Source organism: Genypterus blacodes, unplaced genomic scaffold (assembly GCF_046128005.1).
Source record: "Genypterus blacodes isolate CSIRO-AG114 ecotype Tasmania unplaced genomic scaffold, CSIRO-AGI_Gbla_v1 ptg000041l_1, whole genome shotgun sequence".
NCBI classification, from domain to species: Eukaryota; Metazoa; Chordata; class Actinopteri; order Ophidiiformes; family Ophidiidae; genus Genypterus; species Genypterus blacodes.
In genome coordinates this window covers 1,667-21,789 of record NW_027466854.1, presented here as the reverse complement: position 1 = coordinate 21,789, position 20,123 = coordinate 1,667, and the positions used below count along the sequence as shown (strand labels likewise).

Below are 20,123 nucleotides of genomic sequence, written 5' to 3'. Positions count from 1 at the left end.
TTGAGCGGCACGAAGGAAGCGCGGCTGCGGGGGGCGGAGCCTCTCAGCGGGGCGGTGCAGCTCAGACACGCACTGACACTTCAAACACTTCAACACATCTCGTCGCTTTCACGTTTTCATCGATCCGAGCCAGACGACACACGGCGACAGTAAAGCGATCAGATTTGACCGAGACCGATTTGACCCAAAGGACGTTTCTACCTGCGTGAAGCGGCGACGGATCGAACCTCACCTGCGGGTTTCTGAACCCCCAAGCAGCGATGGTGAGTAAACAACAAACCTGTTACCTGTTTATTTGTTGTTCTCTCTCCACGAACAACTTGTTCTGGTATGCAGGGAACATGAACCCTCACAAACCTGTTTACATTTACAAGCAGCCTGAATGTAAACACTATAAACAAACAAGTGTGCGTGCCGGCGGCGCGACAACAACAGGAAGAAAGAAAAGAAGCAGCTCAGCAGATTGAGAGATTTGAGGGGAAATCGCCGCAAATCAGCTGATCTAAGCAAAATGACTGTATCTGGGTCAACCACAGCAGTGGAAAGTGTTGAGACGAGACCACAGAGCAGCTAGAGCAGCTAGAGCCTCTGAAGAGCTCTGACAGGAACATCCTGCTCTGTGTTTGGGAGGCAGTGGCTCAGTGGGTAGTGCTTCCGCTTGGGAACCGGAGGGTCGCCGGTTCGAGCCCCTGCCGAGGTGCCCCTGAGCAAGGCACCGAACCCTCAATTGCTCCCCCCTCTGCGAAGGGTGGTAACATGATGTAAGTCGCTTTGGATAAAAGCGTCTGCCAAATGATCGTAATGTAATATAATGTAATGTGTTTGGGAAGAGGGCCTTGAATTGTGACTTTCACTTCTACATGTAATCAGTCTGATGCAACTCATGCATCTGTGGCGTGTGTGTGTGTGTGTGTGTGTGTGTGTGTGTGTGTGTGTGTGTGTGTGTGTGTGTGTGTTACTCAGCACTAATCTCATCTGGATTTTTTGCGGTTTGATTTTTCCACCTCAGTCTCTTTCGTCGTCACTCAATTTCGATTTTCTCCAGAGAATGAGGGAGCAACCACAACACCAATGCAGAAAAAGTCCCCGTGTGGGAGAGAGACGCTCTCACAGCTCAAATGTCTCACACACACACACACACACACACACATACTGCTCTGTTTTGTGCCATAAAGCCAAATGCAAATATGAGTGTTTACTGTCAGCGCCTCTCTTTTCTTAATGAATATTGAACCTGTGCCTGTGAAGCAAACATCAGATGCACGTGGGCGTCAGGAGGAAGAATTCTAATGATGCTGCCCACTTCTCTCGCCACGGCTTCAGCACCAAACAGGTGAATATGACAACAAACACACAACAACACACACAGCTTCATAATCATCCATGGCCTTAACATGATCCTCTCCTTTTCCTCCTCTTCCTCCCTCTCAGTCACGTCAGCCAGCTGAGCAGATACCTGAACCATCATCACAACACTCCTGAGGAGGACGATGAGACCATGAGCACGCAGGAACGTGAAGCCAGCGTTTACAACAACAACCCTGACTCCAGCCCCGACCCCGACGCCTCCCTCCCCGCTCCTGAACGCACCGTCTTTGCCAACGCCTCCATGTTGAGCCAACAGAGGCCGGACATTGAGCAGGGACACGAGCACGACCCCTCCATGTCTCACCCCGGGCCCAGCTACGGCCCCTACCATCCCGCTCTCAGCTTGGCGGCCGGGTTCGGCCCGCCCACTCCCTTCCCCAGCCAGGCCAACGCTCACTGGCTCCACCCCAGCTTTGCCAGCAACTGGTCAGGCTACCCAAACAGCCTGCCGTCCTATCTGAGTCTGAAGGATCACTCCGACTCCAGCTGCTCCGGCCACAGCTCCGTGTCCAGGTACAAGTTCCTGTCGCTCCCCGGCAGGCAGGACAGCAGCCTGAGCAGCCTGGAGCAGCCCCTCTCTCTGCGCTCCAACCCTCCGTCTGCAGATCTGTGTCACCACACTCTGCCGCCGTATTACTGCTCACCCCAGGGGGCCGCCTGCTGCGCCCAGTGCCCCGCTGAGGCCTTCAACAGGGGGCCAGGGGGCAACAAACACGCCTGGCCTCCATACCAGCCGGGCTACGGGCCACAGTGTAAGTGTGTGTTGATACGCAGAGACACACACACACACACACACACACACACACACACACACACACACACACACACACACACACACACACACACAGTTCACACTTCATTCTGTCTTTTCTTGTTTCAGATCCTGATGACTGCAGACTTCCTGGAGCCGGACATGTGCGGATGTGAGCTTTTATTCTTTTCTATGATTTTGACTTCACACACATTTAAAGAGCTGATTGAACATTATTCTGAGGGCCAATCATAACGATCTTTACTCCACTTAGCGGCCCCAACGCTCCGGGCAAGCAGCAGAACCCGTACAGCACCCAGCTGTCCCTGGAGCAGAGTGAGTACTGACCTGTGCTGCTGCAGGTAAACCTCCCTGGCTCTCCCTGTCCTCTGACACACACACACTCTGTTCCTCTCCCACACAGGACGGGTCTTTGTCACCTACGAAGCGGACAACGACAAGCACGTTAACAAGATCATCAACTTTGTTGCTCTGCTGAGGCACAACGGCTTTGATACTCATGTACGCACAGTTTCTTCATCCCTGCTTTGGGCCTCGGAGCTATTAAAGGAGAATGCAGATCTGCCTGTTGGGTAACCTGCTGTCTCTCTCTCGCTCTCTCTCTCTCGCTCAGATCGACATCTTTGAGCAGCAGTTCAGGAGCATAAGCAAGATAGACTTCATGGAGCGATACCTGACTGAGGTACAACCAAGCCCAGGGTTTATTCTGTTATATAAAACACCTTAACGTTTTACTAAGAGGCCTTCCTTTCCCCCAGAAAGAGTATCTGATCATCATCATCATCAGTCCTAAGTATTATGAGACAGTGACCGCCTCGCCCATGGGCCTGGAGAACGATGAGAGGATGTTCAACACCGTCTACATACACAAACAGGTCAGAGTCTGCAGCCTGGGCTCCTCTTCCTTTTATGGTCACATCGTGTGGTCGGCCTGTAACGATTGTTCGCCTGTTTTCCCGTCTCTCGCTCAGCTGCAGAATGAGTTCATCCAGAATGGAAGCAAGAATTTCAGGTTCATTCCCATTTTGTTCCCTGGAGCTAAAAAGGTTGGTTTACTGCTCCAAGAATGAGAGAGAGTACACACACACACACGCACGCACGCAGGCACGCACGCGCACACACGCACACACGCACGCACACGCACACACGCGCGTTCATCCCTGAAATGCAAACGACACCTAAACACTCAAACTAAACCCTTCCCCTGTCTGTTGACCTTTGACCCCAGGATCACGTCCCTAACTGGCTGAGGAACACTCACGTTTACGGATGGCCGCGAGATCGGGACGACATCCTGCGGCGGCTGATGCGTGTGGAGAAGTATAACCCTCCGCCCATCGGGGAGCTGCCCACCATCGTCTCCATCCCCTTATAGGAAACTCTGACCCCAGGACTCTGACCCCAGGACTCTGACCCCAGGACTGAGATGTTAAACTTTCCCACCTGCGGTCACAGAGGAGGTGAACTGGAACACTGGACTCAGGTGTGAGGGGAGACTTCCTGGATTATGTTAGTCAGTCTGAAGTGGCAGGAGTGAGACTCTTCATCCTCAGATGGAAAGGAAGAGAGGACACATGTGAGCTCGTAGAGATCCGATCCTCAGACTGCTGAGCTCCAGGATCCGTCATGTGTGTGTGTGTGTGTGTGTGTGTGTGTGTGTGTGTGTGTGTGTGTGTGTGTGTGTGTGTGTGTGTGTGTGTGTGTGTGTGTGTGTGTGTGTGTGTGTGTGTGTGTGTGTGTGTGTGTGTGTGTGCGCGCGTCACGTTAACCCAGCGTGCTAATATTTGTGCCGCTCTGACTTCATTACTTTTACAGCCTGACGGACGTAAACACTTTGTCTCTTTTAGATATCAACACCAAATTTATGGCTCCTAGAACTTCAACACCGTTTAAATTAAAGAAAATATTGAGATATTTTATGAGAAGGTGTGTGTGGAGGATGATGAAAGAGCCAGCAGGTGTGATGAGCTGTCATATGTGTGTGTGTGTGTGTGTGTGTGTGTGTGTGTGTGTGTGTGTACAGCGGGGCCTGGACTCCATAAACGACAGAGTAAACACAGAGAGTACACACTGACTTATTAGCTCCTCTGTGACTGCAGCACCGGTGTGACTGGATGGCTTCAGAACAGTCAATGTGCTTTAAAGACGCAGCTTTGTGTTCATTATTGGTGTTTACTGTTGGATGAAGTGATAAACTGTTTGTGATTTGGTGCTTTTACACTGCAGATCCTCCATAAACACAACATTCACTCCTTTACGTCTTTAAATCTTTACAACTCAATTATTTATGCAATATTTTCCTTAATTAGACATTTATATCTTATTTGAATCTTAAATTGTTTTGCATTGATCCAGACACGCTGGTTTCTGGTGTGACCCCCATGTTGTGGCTTCAAACCCAGTGTTACAACACAAACATGACTTGACAACAATACAACCTGAACTGAGCTTTAGTCCTAAACCAAAGCAGGAGTCTTCTTCTTCTTCACGTCTGCCTGTTGGAATGAATGAGAAAGCGTCTGATTAGCAAAGGAAGAAGTACAGTATTGAATAATGGTTACTATAGAAGACTCTCTCTCACACACACACACACACACACACACACGCAGGATTAGAAAGTTACATTACAGACCACTCCAAGTTTGTCCCTGGTCCAGAAAGATGTTTGATGGATTCATTTTGTCATAATAAATAAAATATCTCTTCACCAGTCACGTGTCGCTCTTGTATCTTAAGCCAGGCTTCTACACCTACGTCTCCACGGCAACAACATACTTTGCTGTGTGTGAAGCCCCACAGACCTGGAAGGCGATTACAGACAAGCAGAGGCCTGAACCTGTCTGCCTGCAGGGCTGCGTGAGGCTGTGTGAGGCATTTACACACTGCTGCTGCTGCATTCTCTGCTCCCCGACAGGGAAAATGCAATGTGACAGTTAAGGGTTGACTCCAGCGTGTGTGTGTGCGTGTGTGACACCATTCATACCTCACACACGATGACATGAACTAAGATGGCGTTAAGATGCCTGTAGTGGGTTCGGTGGAAAGACTCAGACAGGATGTCGTATCAGAAGGAGCGCTGACGAAGGCGACCTGACGGGTGTGTGTGTGTGTGTGTGTGTGTGTGTGGTGGGGTTCACGCTCAAATGGGTCAAAACAACATCACAACCCACCTGTGGTTACATAAGAAGAGAGAGCAGGTCACGTTTAAAGAGAGTATGAATGCTCAGAACACCAAAGTCTTCCTCAGTAACACCTGGAGCCTCAGACGCTTTAATGCTTTCATCTTCACAAGAGGTAACACTGCAGATGTTCATACACACATCATCAACACATCCGGATACAGTGTCTCATATATTCATCCATATATTGAAAAGTACATGAAATAATATTAATTTTAATAACATAACAACAAAAAAGGGACAATGACATCTGTAATAAAAGTGGATTACAAAGTGACATTTGATGTAAATAGCTCTTAAGAATTAGGAAACAGAGACAAAATCAGACAATCGTTCCATTTGAGGGTTTTTGTAAAAACACTGAAGTGCTGTTTGTTCAAAGCTACAAAATACACTTACAAGCAGGAAGCCTTTCATTTCCTTCAAGGAAAAGTACTATAAAATAAGTTACAGTACAGTGAATTTGTCCAAACTGACTTTGTTCCCGTCTTCCAGCTTTTTTTGTAAGCAACAATAATCAAACAGGAGCGAAGAAGAGAATCTGCTTCCTCTTCCTCAGACAGGAAATGCACGGCGATGCTGTTGTCGATAACTGCGTGCACGTTTATGTCTGCGAGTAAAGCCGCGCAAACACTTCTGATAATGTGAAACCTTCTAAGCTTCCAAGTCAGCATGACATCACCGCGCATGTGTGTGTGTGTGTCCTGGTAGAAATAAAGACTCTTTGTACTTCATGAGTTTGACAGATACTTCATGTTTAGTCACAGAACGCAGACGCCGCCTCTCACACGTCGTCGGCTGGTAGAGGAGGTATGTTGAACCTTGGTCTGGTGAAAAAAGCCATCTTCTCTCTGCAGAGGAGCAAAGTATGTTAAAGAACATGGAGAGGCTCTGTGAGTCACACACACACGCATGCATGGACAGACATGTTGGGCCTGTAACGTAAAGTAAGTGAAGCTTTAATGTGGTCCAGGTGTGTTCATGTTGCCTGGTGGCAGTGCAGGTGTGTGAGTGTGTGTGTGGGCGGATACATTCATCTGTTGACATCGGCATGGTGACGGAAAATTTATCTAGGATCTATGGCTTTAACACACACGCACACACACACACACACACACACACACACACACACACACACACACACACACACACACACACACACACACACACACACACACACACACACACACACACACACACACACACACACACACACACACACACACACACACACACACACACACACACACACACACACCTGAATGTCTGCACAGGTAGGGGCTCTTTCTGGCTCTGCCCCCTCATCTGCAGGACCTCCTTGGACGCCTTCCTCAGCCGCCGCTCCGCCGCCTCCTCCTGACGCTGCTCCTGTTTGCTTTGACAAGCCTGCGGCACAACCAAACAGCTGCTTGTCTCTGAGTGTGTGTGACCCCCCCCACAGTGAGTTTGTGTGTGTGTGTGTGTGTGTGTGTGTGTGCCTCTCACCTGTCTCTGGGCCTCTCGGAGCAGGCAGCGGAAGCGTTCGTCTCTCAGGGCCCAGTGTGGGAGCTCTGTGGCGTCGTGGGTCTGCGGCTCCTCCAGGCGCAGCTTGAGCTCCCTCAGGGCGCTCAGCTCCTCTGTCAGCTGCCTCTGACGCGTCCTGCAGGCCTGGAGATCCAGCTCCAGGTCCAGGGACGTGCGTGTGGGCTGCTCAGCCAGGGAGGAGCGGTACGACTGCTGCTCTCACACACACACACACATACACACACAAACACACGTGCTTCAAACACACCACATGGAGACTCAGCTGTCTGAAGTTGCCATAGTAACAATAATCAGATCTCACCTGTTTATAACGCAGCGTTCGCCTCTCCAAGGTGTTTCTGACAAACGGGGACTTCTTTGGTAGAGTGGAGCTGTCACTGTCACTGCGGTACAGCTGCAGGGCCAGACAGGCAGACAGGCAGACAGACAGGCAGACAGGAGACAGGAGACAGGAGACAGGAGGTCAAAACTAACATTTTTCAAACTCCAGGCACAGCAGCTGGGCCATAAACTATAAATGCAAACGGCCTCTGAGGGCTTTGACTCCAGGTAAATACCCAGCATGCATCTGTGAATGCAGGAGCTGAGAGAAGCTCTGGACGATCGTTCTTATGGATTCCACAGAGCTGCTTTGGATGAAGCGTGTTTGAGCCCCTGATGTGTGATGAGATCGGATCTTTCTTGTACTTCAGACTGAGTCACCTGACTGACTGACCAGCGTAACGTAACTTATTATTAACCCTTTAATTACATTTTCCCATCTGTAAATCTTCCCCTAATCCTCCTCAGCCAGGTGGAATTTAGAGTTTATGGGAATTGCTTGTGTTTCCAGTCGGGGCTCTCTGTAACCATAGTGATGTGCAGTGTTGTCTATGTGGTGCGTTCAGGTGCAGGTTCACACACTCACCCTGCAGACGTACTGACTCCGCGCACCGGGGGAGAACGTCTGCGAGCGAACGATGGTGCTGCCGCGCATGAAGGGCGAGGCGTGACCCCAGCGACCTCCCCGCTCCTTGGGCCGGACCCTCACAGGTTCAGGGAACATGGCCTCCGTCATGGTGGCCTTCTCCACCTGCCACAACATCAGCCACACGTTAACGCTCTCAGCTTCCTGTGTGTGTGTGCGACGGGGTAAACAGTGTCAGAGCTGCAGACCTTCACTGTGGAGAGTTTGCTGGTTGGTTGACCACAGCGCCCTCCAGTGGTGACACAGATGCCCTCAGCACACAGACCCTCAGAGCAGTGGGTGGGGAACGCTGTGCTGTTGCTGCAGCCGCTGTCCACCGACTCAGCCTGCCAGCTCCTGGAACAAAACCTCTGGATTAGAGCTTTGATACTCATTTAGCAAACCTGCAGGAGATCTAACCGGGACAGGATGGAGTGGAGATGTTCACCTCTCAGACGCCACCTCCCCCGGCCCCTCCTTCCTCTGCAGAGCCAGCTCGGGGTCCCGCTCCTCCAGGTGAGTGCTGCTGCTGGGGATCCGTGACAACAAGGGACACACGGCGTCCTGTAACGTCCCAGAGCACACAGTCAGACTCCAGGGTGGGAGAAGTCACAGTACAGAGGCAGGTCAAGCTTAGAGACACAATCCTGCTACACAACGGAGATCAAGAGAAAAGATACTGAGACATGATATGTAGATACACATTTAGATCTGTCATCTGTTCAGTCACTCAGTCATTCATCTGTTATCTCTCAATGGTCTCCATTGAGGTGACGGGTAAAGGAAGTCTTCAGAGTGAAGAGCGCCATCCTGTGGCTGTGAAGGTTAGGTTGGCACAGCAGAATGAGGGATTTTGTTATGTGAGAGCAGTGACAGTTTGGTGCCTTTTCACTTCCAGGTGTGGATTCAGGAGTGGAGTTCATTCATCGACGAAAACTAAATTGGGCGTATTTATCCTCCAACAGTGCATGGATGTGTGTAGTGTGTAGAGTGAACCACATCCTGGAGCACAAGCTTGGAGCTGTGAGGCCAGAACTTCATCAACCAGCTGCACATCCTCTATCTCAGGTTCTGGAACATCTGGAGCCAAAAATGTTTTCAGGATTCTGCAGCGTCAGTGCGTGTGTGATCTCCGTCACCTGATGTGTGTGTGTGTGCGTGTGTGCGTGTGTGTGTGTGTGTGTGTGTGTGTGTGTGTGTGTGTGTGTGTGTGTGTGTGTGTGTGTGTGTGTGTGTGTGTACCGTGACTCTGGCTCTTTGCTCGTCTTCCTGGCTGTCATGTTGTCTGCGCTGCCCGAGGCTCTTCTGTTCTGCTCCACTCAACATCTGGACCCGTAGCCAGTGAAAGACCATCTCTGCCCCGCCCTCACAATCTGCCAGACTCACCTGGGCTGTACCCTGCACACACACACACACACACACACACACACACACACACACACACACACACACACACACACACACACACACACACACACACACACACACACACACACACACACACACACACACACACACACACACACACACACACACACACACACACACACACACACACACACACACACACACACACACACACACACAAACTATCGGCATTACATTGCATCCCTAAAACAGAACAGTGCAGTGCATTATGGGTGATAATGCAGTGCTGCTTTAACTCCAGCGTTCCTCTCTGACCCACCAGCAGCTCCTCCTGGGCCTGAGGTCCCAGCGAGCAGACGGACAGCTGCAGTGCGCACACCGCCAGGGCGTTCACGGCGACAGGAATGCGGAAGCCTTCGTTGAAACTCATCTGGGACTGCGGCTCCAACGCCTTACAGCAGTAGAATGCACAGGCCCTGCTGGCATCCAGGGGAAGTAAATGCACCTTCACATACCTGAAGAGGATCACAGACACATGTACAGCAGGAGATTTAATAACAATAAGCAGAACATCAGTCTTAGTAAGTTTAAACTGACCACGACTCTTTATTCTATATTGAACAGAACTGACGCTTAACTTTTGATGTAACATACTCTAAAAACAAATACAAATGCCCTGGACAGAATTATTGGGACCCTTCCTGCAGCTCTGCTTGAGCCTCTGCCTGAGCCTCTGCTGGTCTCAGGGTTGTTCTCTGCCTCACTGAGGCCTCCTTCATGCTGCCATCACACACTGTTGTGCTTTGATCTTGCTTGTATGTGTTTTAAAGTTTTCCTTGGTTCTTTTCCATGATTCAAACTCTCCCTCTGTTCAGTCCAGGGTCGCTTTTCCTCTTCAGCCTGCATCCAGGGACGGACCTTCAACTTTCTGATAACATAAGTGACCCTGATCACAGGAACATCGTTGCATCGTAACATCTGTCTCCTTTTCTTTCTCTTGCCCATGTTCAGTGTGACACACACACACTTAAACAGGCTGAATGATTAGAAGATTGAAGCAAGTTCTAGTCAGTAGTCAGTTCTATTCAATATAGAATAAAGAACGGTGGATGTCAATGACTTGTCAGTTTGAAGGTAATTCAGAGACATTAGTGTGTGTGTGTGTGTGTGTGTGTGTGTGTGTGTGTGTGTGTGTGTGTGTGTGTGTGTGTGTGTGTGTGTGTGTGTGTGTGTGTGTGTGTTTCTAATCCCTCAGCATACAGATCCATATTCCACCTCGTTCACACTCACACTTTGTATCCGTCTCTCATGGCCACCTTGTTCAGATTCTTGATCTGGAGCAGATGAAGCAGGAGAGACTGAGAGCTGGAGTCCCATCTGTGATGAAGACAAACATGTTTAATGAGTGGGATGAAGGCCCAGTCTAACCCAGTGTACCCAGTAAGACAGCTGACTTACAACAGTCCAAGTTTAATCTGGGCCAGCTCGCTCACGGGTGTCGGCTCTTTGGTGTACGCCGTCTCCTCAGACTCCTCCGGTCTGTTGGGATAAAGAGACTCTGTTACTGGACACAAACACAACACAACACAAACACAAACACAAACACATCACCAACTTGACACACTACACACTATGAAACATATTACATGTTGTCGTGATGTAGAACAATTATGGATATTTACTAAATACATAGTCGCTTCCACAGTGTGATCAAGTCAGTGTGTTACAGTGACACAGTTCAACCATGAGGAGAAAACTCATTCTTCTATGACATTTAAGAGTGTTAATACTGAATGAAATTAATGTAAACTAGACACTTTTATAAACTCACACATAATACAGTCTGACAGGGTTGACTGATACTAAGGAAAGAGGCTGACAACTGCCAAAACAATGAATTAACTTTTTGGATAAAATACTGCAGTTTCCTTTCTCTGCCACTAGATGGTGCTGGTGCTCCATTGTTCCCTTCCTGTGGGACTTCTTCTCCAGCATTGTTACCAGGGACCTTCTCTCACCTTCGTCCCCAGGCTTCAAACACGCCGCTGTCTGTGGCCAAGGCCTCCTCCGACACGCCTGCTGAGACTCTCCTGGCTCTCCTGCCGCTCCTGTTGGCGCTGTTTCCCCTCAGTGTGACTCCTGCACAGGGAAACACACCTGACTCAGCTCACCAAACAACACCATCAGGCATCAGCCGCTGTTTCTGCAGGAAGACGGTTATGAGGACATGAGGTGCAGCCGTCCTTCACTTGCCTGTGGAGGTGAAGGCCGCCTGCAGGCCGACGGCGTCTCTGTGACCTTTGCTCTCCGGCTGATGCGCGGCGGCCAGGCTGCCCGTGTCCTCGCTGCTCGATAAGGCGGTGTGGGACGGCGGTTGCGACGGCGGTTGCGACGAGACCCGCAGGCCTTCTAGCAACCCGCGGCCGGCCAGCTCCATGTATTCTTCAGTCATCTGTGTGAGGGGGCTGTCCTGAGGGGCGGAGTGGTAGGGCGTGTCCATGGGCGAGCTGGGCGGGGACAGGGAGGAGAGGGAGGAGCGGGAAGACAGGGAGGCCAGAGACTGCGGGGTGTCATGAGAGCGTTTGACTTTGCTCTGGGTCAGGGGGTCGGGGGTGAACATGGGACAGTCTCTGGACAGGGTCTCTGGGGGCAGCAGGTAGCGGAGGTGGGGCTCCAGCGTGTCCCCGCCCCCCTCCAGGCGCTCATACTGAGGAACGCCGTAGATGTCGCTGAAGCTGATGGAGCTCAGGGAGCCTCGACTGGACGCCAGCGAGCCTCGGCTGGAGGCCAGAGAGCCGCGGCTGCTGCTGGACGACACCGTCAGAGAACTGGCAGAGAGGCTGGGGGGGAAGAGGAGGAGAGGAGATCCATCAGAGTCATGTTTACTCTTTATCCACACGCTTAGAGAGAGGAGGCGGGACAAACCTCTTGAGCTGAGTGTGAAGGTAGGTGGTGATGCGTGTGGCCTCCTCCAGCTGCCTCAGCAGGGCGTTCCTCTTCTCCTGCTGCAGGATCCTGGAATGACATCACAAGCATTACATCATGATGGTGGTGCCACTGTAAGAACTGAAGTGAAGTCCTGAAGTCCTCAGCACAGACAGGAAGTGACCCTGTGATGTCACCAGACTCATCTTTCTTACTCAGGCCTTTCACAGCCCTATAGTGCTCACAGTGACGTCTCCCTTTAGATGAGCACTGAGTCTCACTGAGCCTGAGCCTCACTGAGCCTGAGCAGACAGGTAATAACACAGTGAGGCTCAGTCTGTGTGCTCTAGAGCGGCCTCCATGTGTCACAGAGCAGCCGGTGGCTCTGGATCACAGAGCGTTGTGTGCTCATCTGACAGAGCAAACAGGGGGGATGAGGCCCCGCCCACATTTCCCTCCACAGCTCTGCACAACTAAACTAACAGATGAATGAGAGTGTGTGTACTTTTGTATGTTAGCTGGCTCCTGGGATAACTTTCCTTTCTGTGGGGTTACAGATAAGAATCATTCACAAGGTTAAACCACACACACACACACACACACACACACACACACACACACACACACACACACACACACACACACACTGGAGCAGAGGGTTCATGTTTTATGTCACAAACTCTGATAGAAATGACAACAATTTGCCATTCATGCCACATAAATACTAATAAGTATAATAATAGAAATAATGTTTTGACATGTATACATTAAGGTGCTGCATATTGTAACATATAGAAAGTGGTGAGACAGTTTGAAGAGGAGGAAACCTCATTAATGAGACAAACTCTGTTTTGCCTGACTGTCCCAGAGTGACAGGACATTCCACAGGGTTCAGCTGAGAGTGACAGGCCTTTGGTTCTCACCTCTGATTGGCTCCCTGGCTCTGGGAGCTGTGGGCCCTCTGCACCTCCTCCTCCAGCCTGCTGCGCTCCTCCTCCAGCTGCAGCAGCGTCTCTGGGGAGTGCTGCTGCTTGCTGACCAGGATGATCTCCTGCAGCAGGGCCTCCTTCTCACGCAGGAGCTGCAAGAAGTCCCGGTCCCGGTCCGCCTCGGCTCGGCCCGACCAGCTCTCGCCGTCCAGCTGTGCTAGCTGGTGCTGTATGCTCTGGACCCTGAGGGGACAGAGGGACACGGTTAGAGACGCTCTGCTGTGTGTGTGTGTGTGTGTGTGTGTGTGTGTGTGTGTGTGTGTGGTCCAAACTAGTAGTAAGAAGGTGTCTGACCTGCAGCAGTACAGAGGAGATAATGGGGGTAATTCAATAAAGATCAATCATGTGAACTCCACAGTAGCAGGTTCAATCTGAGCTGGAATGACTGCAGCTCATTCATAAAGCCTCCATGATGTTCATTAGTGTACTGGTGTCCCCTTACTGACATGTGTGTGTGAGGGGCTGGACCACATGAAGGAGGCCAATGAGAGCCGGCATGTTGATGTGCTGCTGCTGCGTCTTTACAGGCCACAGGACACACACAGTCCAGAGCTCAGATTACTCTTCAATCAAACCCCATTAAAGATGAGTCCAGCCCATGACAGTGACTTCCTGATAGAATGGTTGAAAGCTTCACTAAGTGTGTGTCTGACAGTCTGACACCTGGAACACTGTAGAGATCAGATCAACAGACAACCTACACATACACTTGATGCTTTACTTTAAATCAAATGTTTGCCCAGTGGAGTCACGTCCTGTATCTGTAGAGATGAATGGAGTCCCGGACATCTATGTGACTGTGCAGGTACGCAGGTGTGACTGAAGAACATTTCCTCACAGTCTGGAGCCTCATCCTTCCACCCTCACAGCCCTGAGCCTCCTGCTGTCTACCTGCTGTGTGAGCCGCTGGCCTCACAGGTGTGTTTGCTGAGTTCTTCACACTGACACTGTCGTCCTCCTCTCTGATGAAATGACTGTGTTTATGTGTGCTGGGCTTCAGACGCAGTGACTCAGGGACAGAGCATGCAAGTTTCCACAGGTCTCCCTCCCTCCCTCCCTCCCTCCCTCCCTCCCTCCCTCCCTGATGTCATGGTTGGCATTGCTGTTGCTGGGTCACCGCAGCAACATGAGTCTAGTAAAAGGCCTGCGTGGAGCCGGTGTAATAACACGCTGACTCTGGCTGCTGCAGCTCTGCCTCTGACGGTCGGGACTCCATCTCCTCCCGTAGCGCCGCTCCGCACAGACGCACCTGTTTGCCTGATAAACACACAGCCAGCGAGCTGGGATATATTTAACTAAACACACAGGGTGCATGTATTCAACCACCTTGCGGAGAGGCAGTGTGTGCACTGGGGCCGGCAGTGGGCAGAGCGCTCTCTCTCTCTTTCTCTCCCTCTCTCTCTCTCTCTCTGCACACACACAAAGGCAGCACACAGTCAGCAGCGTGGCGAGGCAAGAATGTGACCACCCAGCTCATTCCACAGGCCAGACCTCGCTCAGCAGCCACGGCCACCGGGCGCAAATACTATTCAGAAGGCGTCCTCCCACCAGAGGAGTCGCTGGGCCCCGGGAACAAGAGGAGGCAGAGCAGTGAGTCACAGCTGCGTGCCGGCGTGTCATAGTACTACGACTCAACCAGGACAAACACACACACACACACACAAACACACACACACAGACTTACTTCTTCTTGGCTTCCTCATACTGCCAGTTCACCTTCACTTTGTCCACCAGCTGGGAGGGATCCTGGGAGCCACACTTTAGAGAAGACAGGAAAATAGACACACACAGGGTTCATGGTTCATCTGTAAACATCATAACATGAAGCTAAATATGAGCCCTAACAGATGAGTGTGTCTGTATGGGGGTGCGTGTGTTTGTCCTCTCTACCTCTCCCATGATGTCCGTCTGACAGCCCGTGTCACAGTACTGCTGAGGGTTGCACGTGTCGCCTGCAGTTCCAGTGCTGTTTGCCGCCTCGGTGGCCGAGTCGCCGATGGAGAAGCTGCTGTGGAAGTTCACCGTCAGCTTGGCCAAACTCTGAGGAGAGGAACAATGAAGACATACATGAAAGGAGGAAATAAGAAGGAGAATGGATGTAGAATGTTTGAAACCACAGAAGTATAAGATTTGATCAGCAGAGGAGCGAGCGAGTGGAGAGGACAGAGTGCTGAGTGTGTGTTGAGTCTGAGCGGGACAGTGCAGGTGAACAGGCACTAGAGGTCAGCGGAGGGTCGGGGCTCTGTACCTGGATGAGGTCCTGCCTCTCCTTCTCGCCCGTGCTGATTGACTTCTTGATGCTGCGCAGCTCGTTGAAGATGGCCTGAGCCTCGTCCAGCTTGTAGTTGGTCTGACTGCAGGACATCTTCCTGTCAATCCTGGAACACACACACACACACACACACACACACACACACACAGAACCAGGTCTTGATTTAGTGTTTTTTGGAGTGAACGGTGTGTGATCTTTCTTCATGATGATTGGTTCACATGTTCTGTCATCCTGTTATACACCATTCAAATGTTTGGGACATCAGAGTATTTTGTGCGTGTGTGTGTGTGTGTGTGTGAGTGGTTTCTTCATAGTTTCTTTGACTTTGGACTTTAAAGTTCCCGACATCTTCTTGCAGGCCCAACACAAACATGATGGTAGAAACCTGATGTTTGATGTTTGATGTTTGTCTCTTTCAACTTCTGGTCTCAAACCTTCCCGGAGGTGAAATCTGAGCTTCCTGTCATTCCACTCTGACAAATCCAGCTCCTGCTTCATTAACGTCTCTTTTGCTCAGAATAGGAAGGTGATCGGACAGAGGGGGAATTCCATATTGTTCAGTTTCTACATTCTAACATCGTCGGATCTCAACGACAACAATCCCATCTCCATTGAAATGAACCTGGCTGGCCTTTCTGTGTGTGTGTGTGTGTGTGTGTGTGTGGAGCTGGGGGAGTGTGGCACGGTGCCTCCTCCATCACTGAGCCTGGCACGTGGCCCTGAACTCACCGCAGCCTGCTTCCTTTACTCTCCTTCAACAGCAGGTACTGTTCATCCAGCGACCCTGCCTCTTCCTCTCACAACAAGCCCGGCTTTGTCCCTCCCCCTTCCTCCCCCCTCCCATTGGCACGGGCTGGAAGTTTATATGCTTAGCAAAAAAAAAAAGAAAACGTGCCACTACCCACCCAGTGCCTGCAGTGAACCCAGCCTGTGTGTGTGTGTGTGTGTGTGTGTGTGTGTGTGTGTGTGTGTGTGTGTGGACGCACGTTTGACCGGAGAAAAAAGAAGAAGCTGTATTTCTGTAACGACCAATATACTTTAAGATTATTAGCTTCCAAATACAACATCAGGCCCCGAGCTCAGATATGAGGGGAACAGGACCGATTCCTTCTTAGGGATCGGAGGCTTTTAATGTGTCTCAAAGTGTTTTTAAGGAAATAAATAAAGTAGAGAAAGCTCCAGAGTCCTGCTGAGGTTCAGAGCTGTGATGTTTTCAGCTGAGCGGTGGAGTTTAGGAGGACTTCTCCACGTCAGGAGCTGCTGGTCTGGCCTCTCCTGACGCTACACTGCCATGGGAACAATTAGCTTTACTGCTGACAACAGCTGAGTTAGTAAAGCAGCCGTGGGGTCCCTGCTGGCCCCGGCCCCGCTGGCCCCGGCCCTGCTGGGAGAGACCGGCCCCGGCCAAACAATAGGACACACACACACAACACAAACATACAAAGGCACACGCACACACGCACACACGCGCACACGCACACACACACACACACACACACACACACACACACACACACACACACACACACACACACACACACACACACACACACAATGTCGATGTTTTCTGCAAGCTGTGTATTCCTCGTCTATTCTGGGAATCACTGCGGTTGTGTATTATCTAAGAGATAAGAACACTTTGCCAGGACTCAGGAAGTACAAAGGAATTTGCTGCCAGATATCTCTGTGTTTTTGAAACTGCCCTCCCTCCCTCCCCTCCTCCTCCTCCCTCCCTCCCCCTCTCCTACTTCCTCTCCAGGCTGAGCCTTGGCTCCCTGCTCTCCACTGGTGCATCCTCTTCCTGAGGTGGAGTCCTTTTCCATCTAAACGCCCTCCGCTTGCCTTTTTCTCCACTGCTCGCTCGCTCGCTCTCTCTCTCTCACAGAGGTGGAGCTTCACTTTCCTACATGGATTTTTGGGAACTTCTCAGAAATGTTCCCAGCACAAAAAGCAGGCTGGTGTGGGTGTGTGTGTGTGTGTGTGTGTGTGTGTGTGTGTGTGTGTGTGTGTGTGTGTGTGTGTGTTTGAAACCCTGACTAATGAACAGCAACACAGTGACAAAGGCTAAGGAAAGAAGAAGGAAATAAAGAGTAAAGAAGCTTAACTTAACTTAACTTAATCAAATCACATCAGACCTCAGGTATGAATAATAGTGAGACATATTACAAGACTAGTGATTAACTCTGCCTATATGTATGTATGTATGTATGTATGTAGACCAGGAGACATAGAGGGAGGGTCACTAGGTGAGGAAGAGGAGAAGAAACAGACGAAGGCCGAGTGAGTGGAACAGAAGAAAGAGGAGCGCCGACACTGAATGGGATAAAAGTGTCTGAAAGAGGGGAAAGGTTGAGGGGTGGGGAGGGCGAGTGTGTAGGAAGGAGAAGGGAGGCCATGGGAGGAAGGGTGGGCCTGGTACACACACACACACAGAGGAACACTCACTCCTGAAGGGTCTCCACTCCCATTTCCTTGTACTGCAGCTCCTGCTTCACCTGGACCAGCTCCTGCTTCAGTCTGGAGAGCTGCGGACACAAGGACACGGCGTTACCATGGCGCACAATGGCCGTCTCTCACCACCACCGGCCAAAAGTGCTTACTCGGGACTATTCGGACAGAGGAATGCTCAGCTATGTTTATACAGAGAGACACACACACACACACACACACACACACACACACCCAAGGTTTCCCCTGCTGGAAAAGTATCAGGGAAGAGTTTAGGAGAAACACTGGAGCTGTTAGTCAGGCAGTGTGTTTACATACATGTGCCTCTAACACAAGCTGTCAATCAAACTCTGATCACTGTGACATCATTCTTCACTTTACAGGATAGATGAAGTTATTATTTAAATTATAAACCCACGTGTGTGTGAATGACAGGTACACACTGTGTGTAACACTCATCACACTCTTTAAACAGAACAATCCCATCATAGTGTGTCACATCATCATGCATCCACCCTCCCACCATCAACCACAGCAGGGTGAAGATCAGCTGTCTGGACATTTTGTAATCCAGTTGAACTAGATGAACTCTGACCCCTGCTGCTGTGTGAGTCGTGCTGCAGACGTCATGACTCAGGCCCACTCATGCTTTCACTACAGAAATGTCCCTTCTGTCCCAAATGAGTGAGCAGAGAGAAATGTCTCCCGTGACCCAGCCTCAGCTTGACCCTTTGATGATGACCTCATCCTCATCCTCCCCAGGCCCCGGGCCCTGAGCCACAGTATCCTGTAGGGGGCCACACCCTGGCCTCTCTCTGCCCCACAGAGCCCCTCTGTCCAGCCCATTGTTCTCCTGCGATAATGACTTACCCGCTCTCGTCTACAAGCTATTTCCACTTTGATTTGGTCGGGGTCATATTTGGCGCTGGACGAGGAGCTGGACAGAGCTGTGAACACAAAGAGGTGAGGAGAGACAGATAAGCAGCTAGTTAACACTGATGTATGCACATGACTGTAAAGGTGAAGAGGAAAGGGAGGAGGAGGGGAACTGGAGGGAGGAGGGAGGGGAAAGAGAAGGGCGGGAATGGAACGGGGCCTTGGGAAGACATCATCCTAAAGATCTGCCACCTCACCAGGAGACGTCCAGGCTGAGGCTTAGTGAGACCAAACGAAGGTCAGCTCAGGTTACTTTATGACGTGATGATGTCATTGTTAGGTCCACATCAGCAAGTGCATCCGTGTGTGTTTGTGTTGTGTGTGTGTGTGTGTATGTGAGTGTGTGAGTGTGTGTCTTACTGCTGGCCAGCGAGCGGTTGTCCTCAGACAGTTCGTGGAAGAGCAGCATCTCCTGCTGAGCCAGCTCCAGACGCTGCTGCTTCACCAGGTACATCTCCTTCTTGGCTTTGAGGGCCTCCTGGGCCACCACCAGGTACTCCTTCAGCATGCGCTCCTGCTCCTGACGCCATTGGGTCCGCGGGTTCTCAATCTGTGTGGTCTCTGAGGGCAGCAGCAGCACGCAGAAGAAGAGGCGATGAGGGCAAAGAACACATGATCACTGGAGAACACCAACACACACTGGGCTCAGATTGGGCTTCACGTCTACCAGTGATGTCATATACTGGGGCATCAATCAACCCTGAGAGGAGGAGCTAACAGAAGACTCCTTCCTGCTCCTCATGCTTGTACTTTAAAGTGATGAATGCAGTTTGTCCCCTTGCTTTAGTCCAGGTGAAGGACAGTAACAGTATAATAACATATATAATGTGTGTAGATGCAGGGAGGAAGAGGGCATACTCACTGTTGATGTGGTCGATGTAATAAACTCCCACCTGCTGGTCATAAACCTCCTCCCACCCCAGAGGAAGCTCATCTCCAACACAGTCAGCAAACGTCAGTGGTTTGGTGATCCTGAGGGAACAGAGCAACATTAACCCATGACTGTCTGAGAGTCAGAACAGAGTCATAGCAGCTGAGACATAAAGGAAGGAGTCAGAGCTCCATGACGACCGGCTGCCCTGTGTTTTCCATCCAACACCACAGCTCAACAACACAAGAACATCCTGTACTTCGTCGTTCATCACAATAATCCAAACTCAATATTTGATCCACTGACGCTCTTTGATGACACAAGATCAACCACCAAAGCTTTGGTTTGTGAATCACAGCCTCTCCATTTATGAATACATGTGAATATTCATGATCTGTACGGAGGGTTATGAATCCTCTGTGATGGCTGAATACTTCACACACACTGGACTACAGACAGCAGATCCAGGTCAGACTGAGACAGGGAGACTTGATGCTGTAACACAAGTCCTCCAGTGTGTGTGCG

General features: G+C 50.7%; 2 protein-coding genes across 2 annotated transcripts; one reads left to right on the top strand and one right to left on the bottom strand.

Moving 5' to 3' along the window:
- The first annotated feature begins 47 nt into the window (after positions 1–47).
- On the top strand, positions 48–4,842 carry traf3ip2l (TRAF3 interacting protein 2-like). The gene is made up of 10 exons (XM_076148664.1): positions 48–263; positions 1,249–1,333; positions 1,432–2,120; positions 2,249–2,291; positions 2,394–2,455; positions 2,544–2,641; positions 2,754–2,822; positions 2,899–3,015; positions 3,112–3,186; positions 3,369–4,842. Exons 2-10 carry the CDS (start codon positions 1,290–1,292, stop codon positions 3,513–3,515), a joined length of 1,344 nt encoding a protein of 447 aa, XP_076004779.1. The 5' UTR covers positions 48–263; positions 1,249–1,289; the 3' UTR covers positions 3,516–4,842.
- A 552-nt stretch (positions 4,843–5,394) lies between these two features.
- Positions 5,395–19,699, bottom strand: wwc3 (WWC family member 3; the record flags this gene model as incomplete). The annotated part of the gene is given in 23 exon segments (XM_076148653.1): positions 5,395–6,170; positions 6,578–6,705; positions 6,805–7,035; positions 7,145–7,237; positions 7,751–7,915; positions 7,999–8,146; positions 8,238–8,353; positions 9,032–9,187; positions 9,477–9,672; positions 10,448–10,534; positions 10,616–10,696; positions 11,176–11,296; positions 11,411–11,997; positions 12,083–12,172; positions 13,006–13,254; positions 14,756–14,829; positions 14,962–15,111; positions 15,320–15,449; positions 17,789–17,868; positions 18,662–18,738; positions 19,088–19,288; positions 19,590–19,693; positions 19,695–19,699. Coding segments are annotated over 23 exon segments (3,336 nt in total), but the record flags the coding sequence as incomplete, so codon positions are not given.
- Positions 19,700–20,123: the final 424 nt, after the last annotated feature.

Excerpts from the sequence above, each read along its gene's own strand:
- traf3ip2l (XM_076148664.1), top strand. The coding sequence starts at position 1,290 with ATGATGCTGCCCACTTCTCTCGCCACGGCTTCAGCACCAAACAG. Across the intron at positions 2,456-2,543 it reads CCAGCTGTCCCTGGAGCAGA|GACGGGTCTTTGTCACCTAC; the intron begins GTGAGTACTGAC and ends TCTCCCACACAG. Across the intron at positions 2,823-2,898 it reads TGGAGCGATACCTGACTGAG|AAAGAGTATCTGATCATCAT; the intron begins GTACAACCAAGC and ends CCTTTCCCCCAG.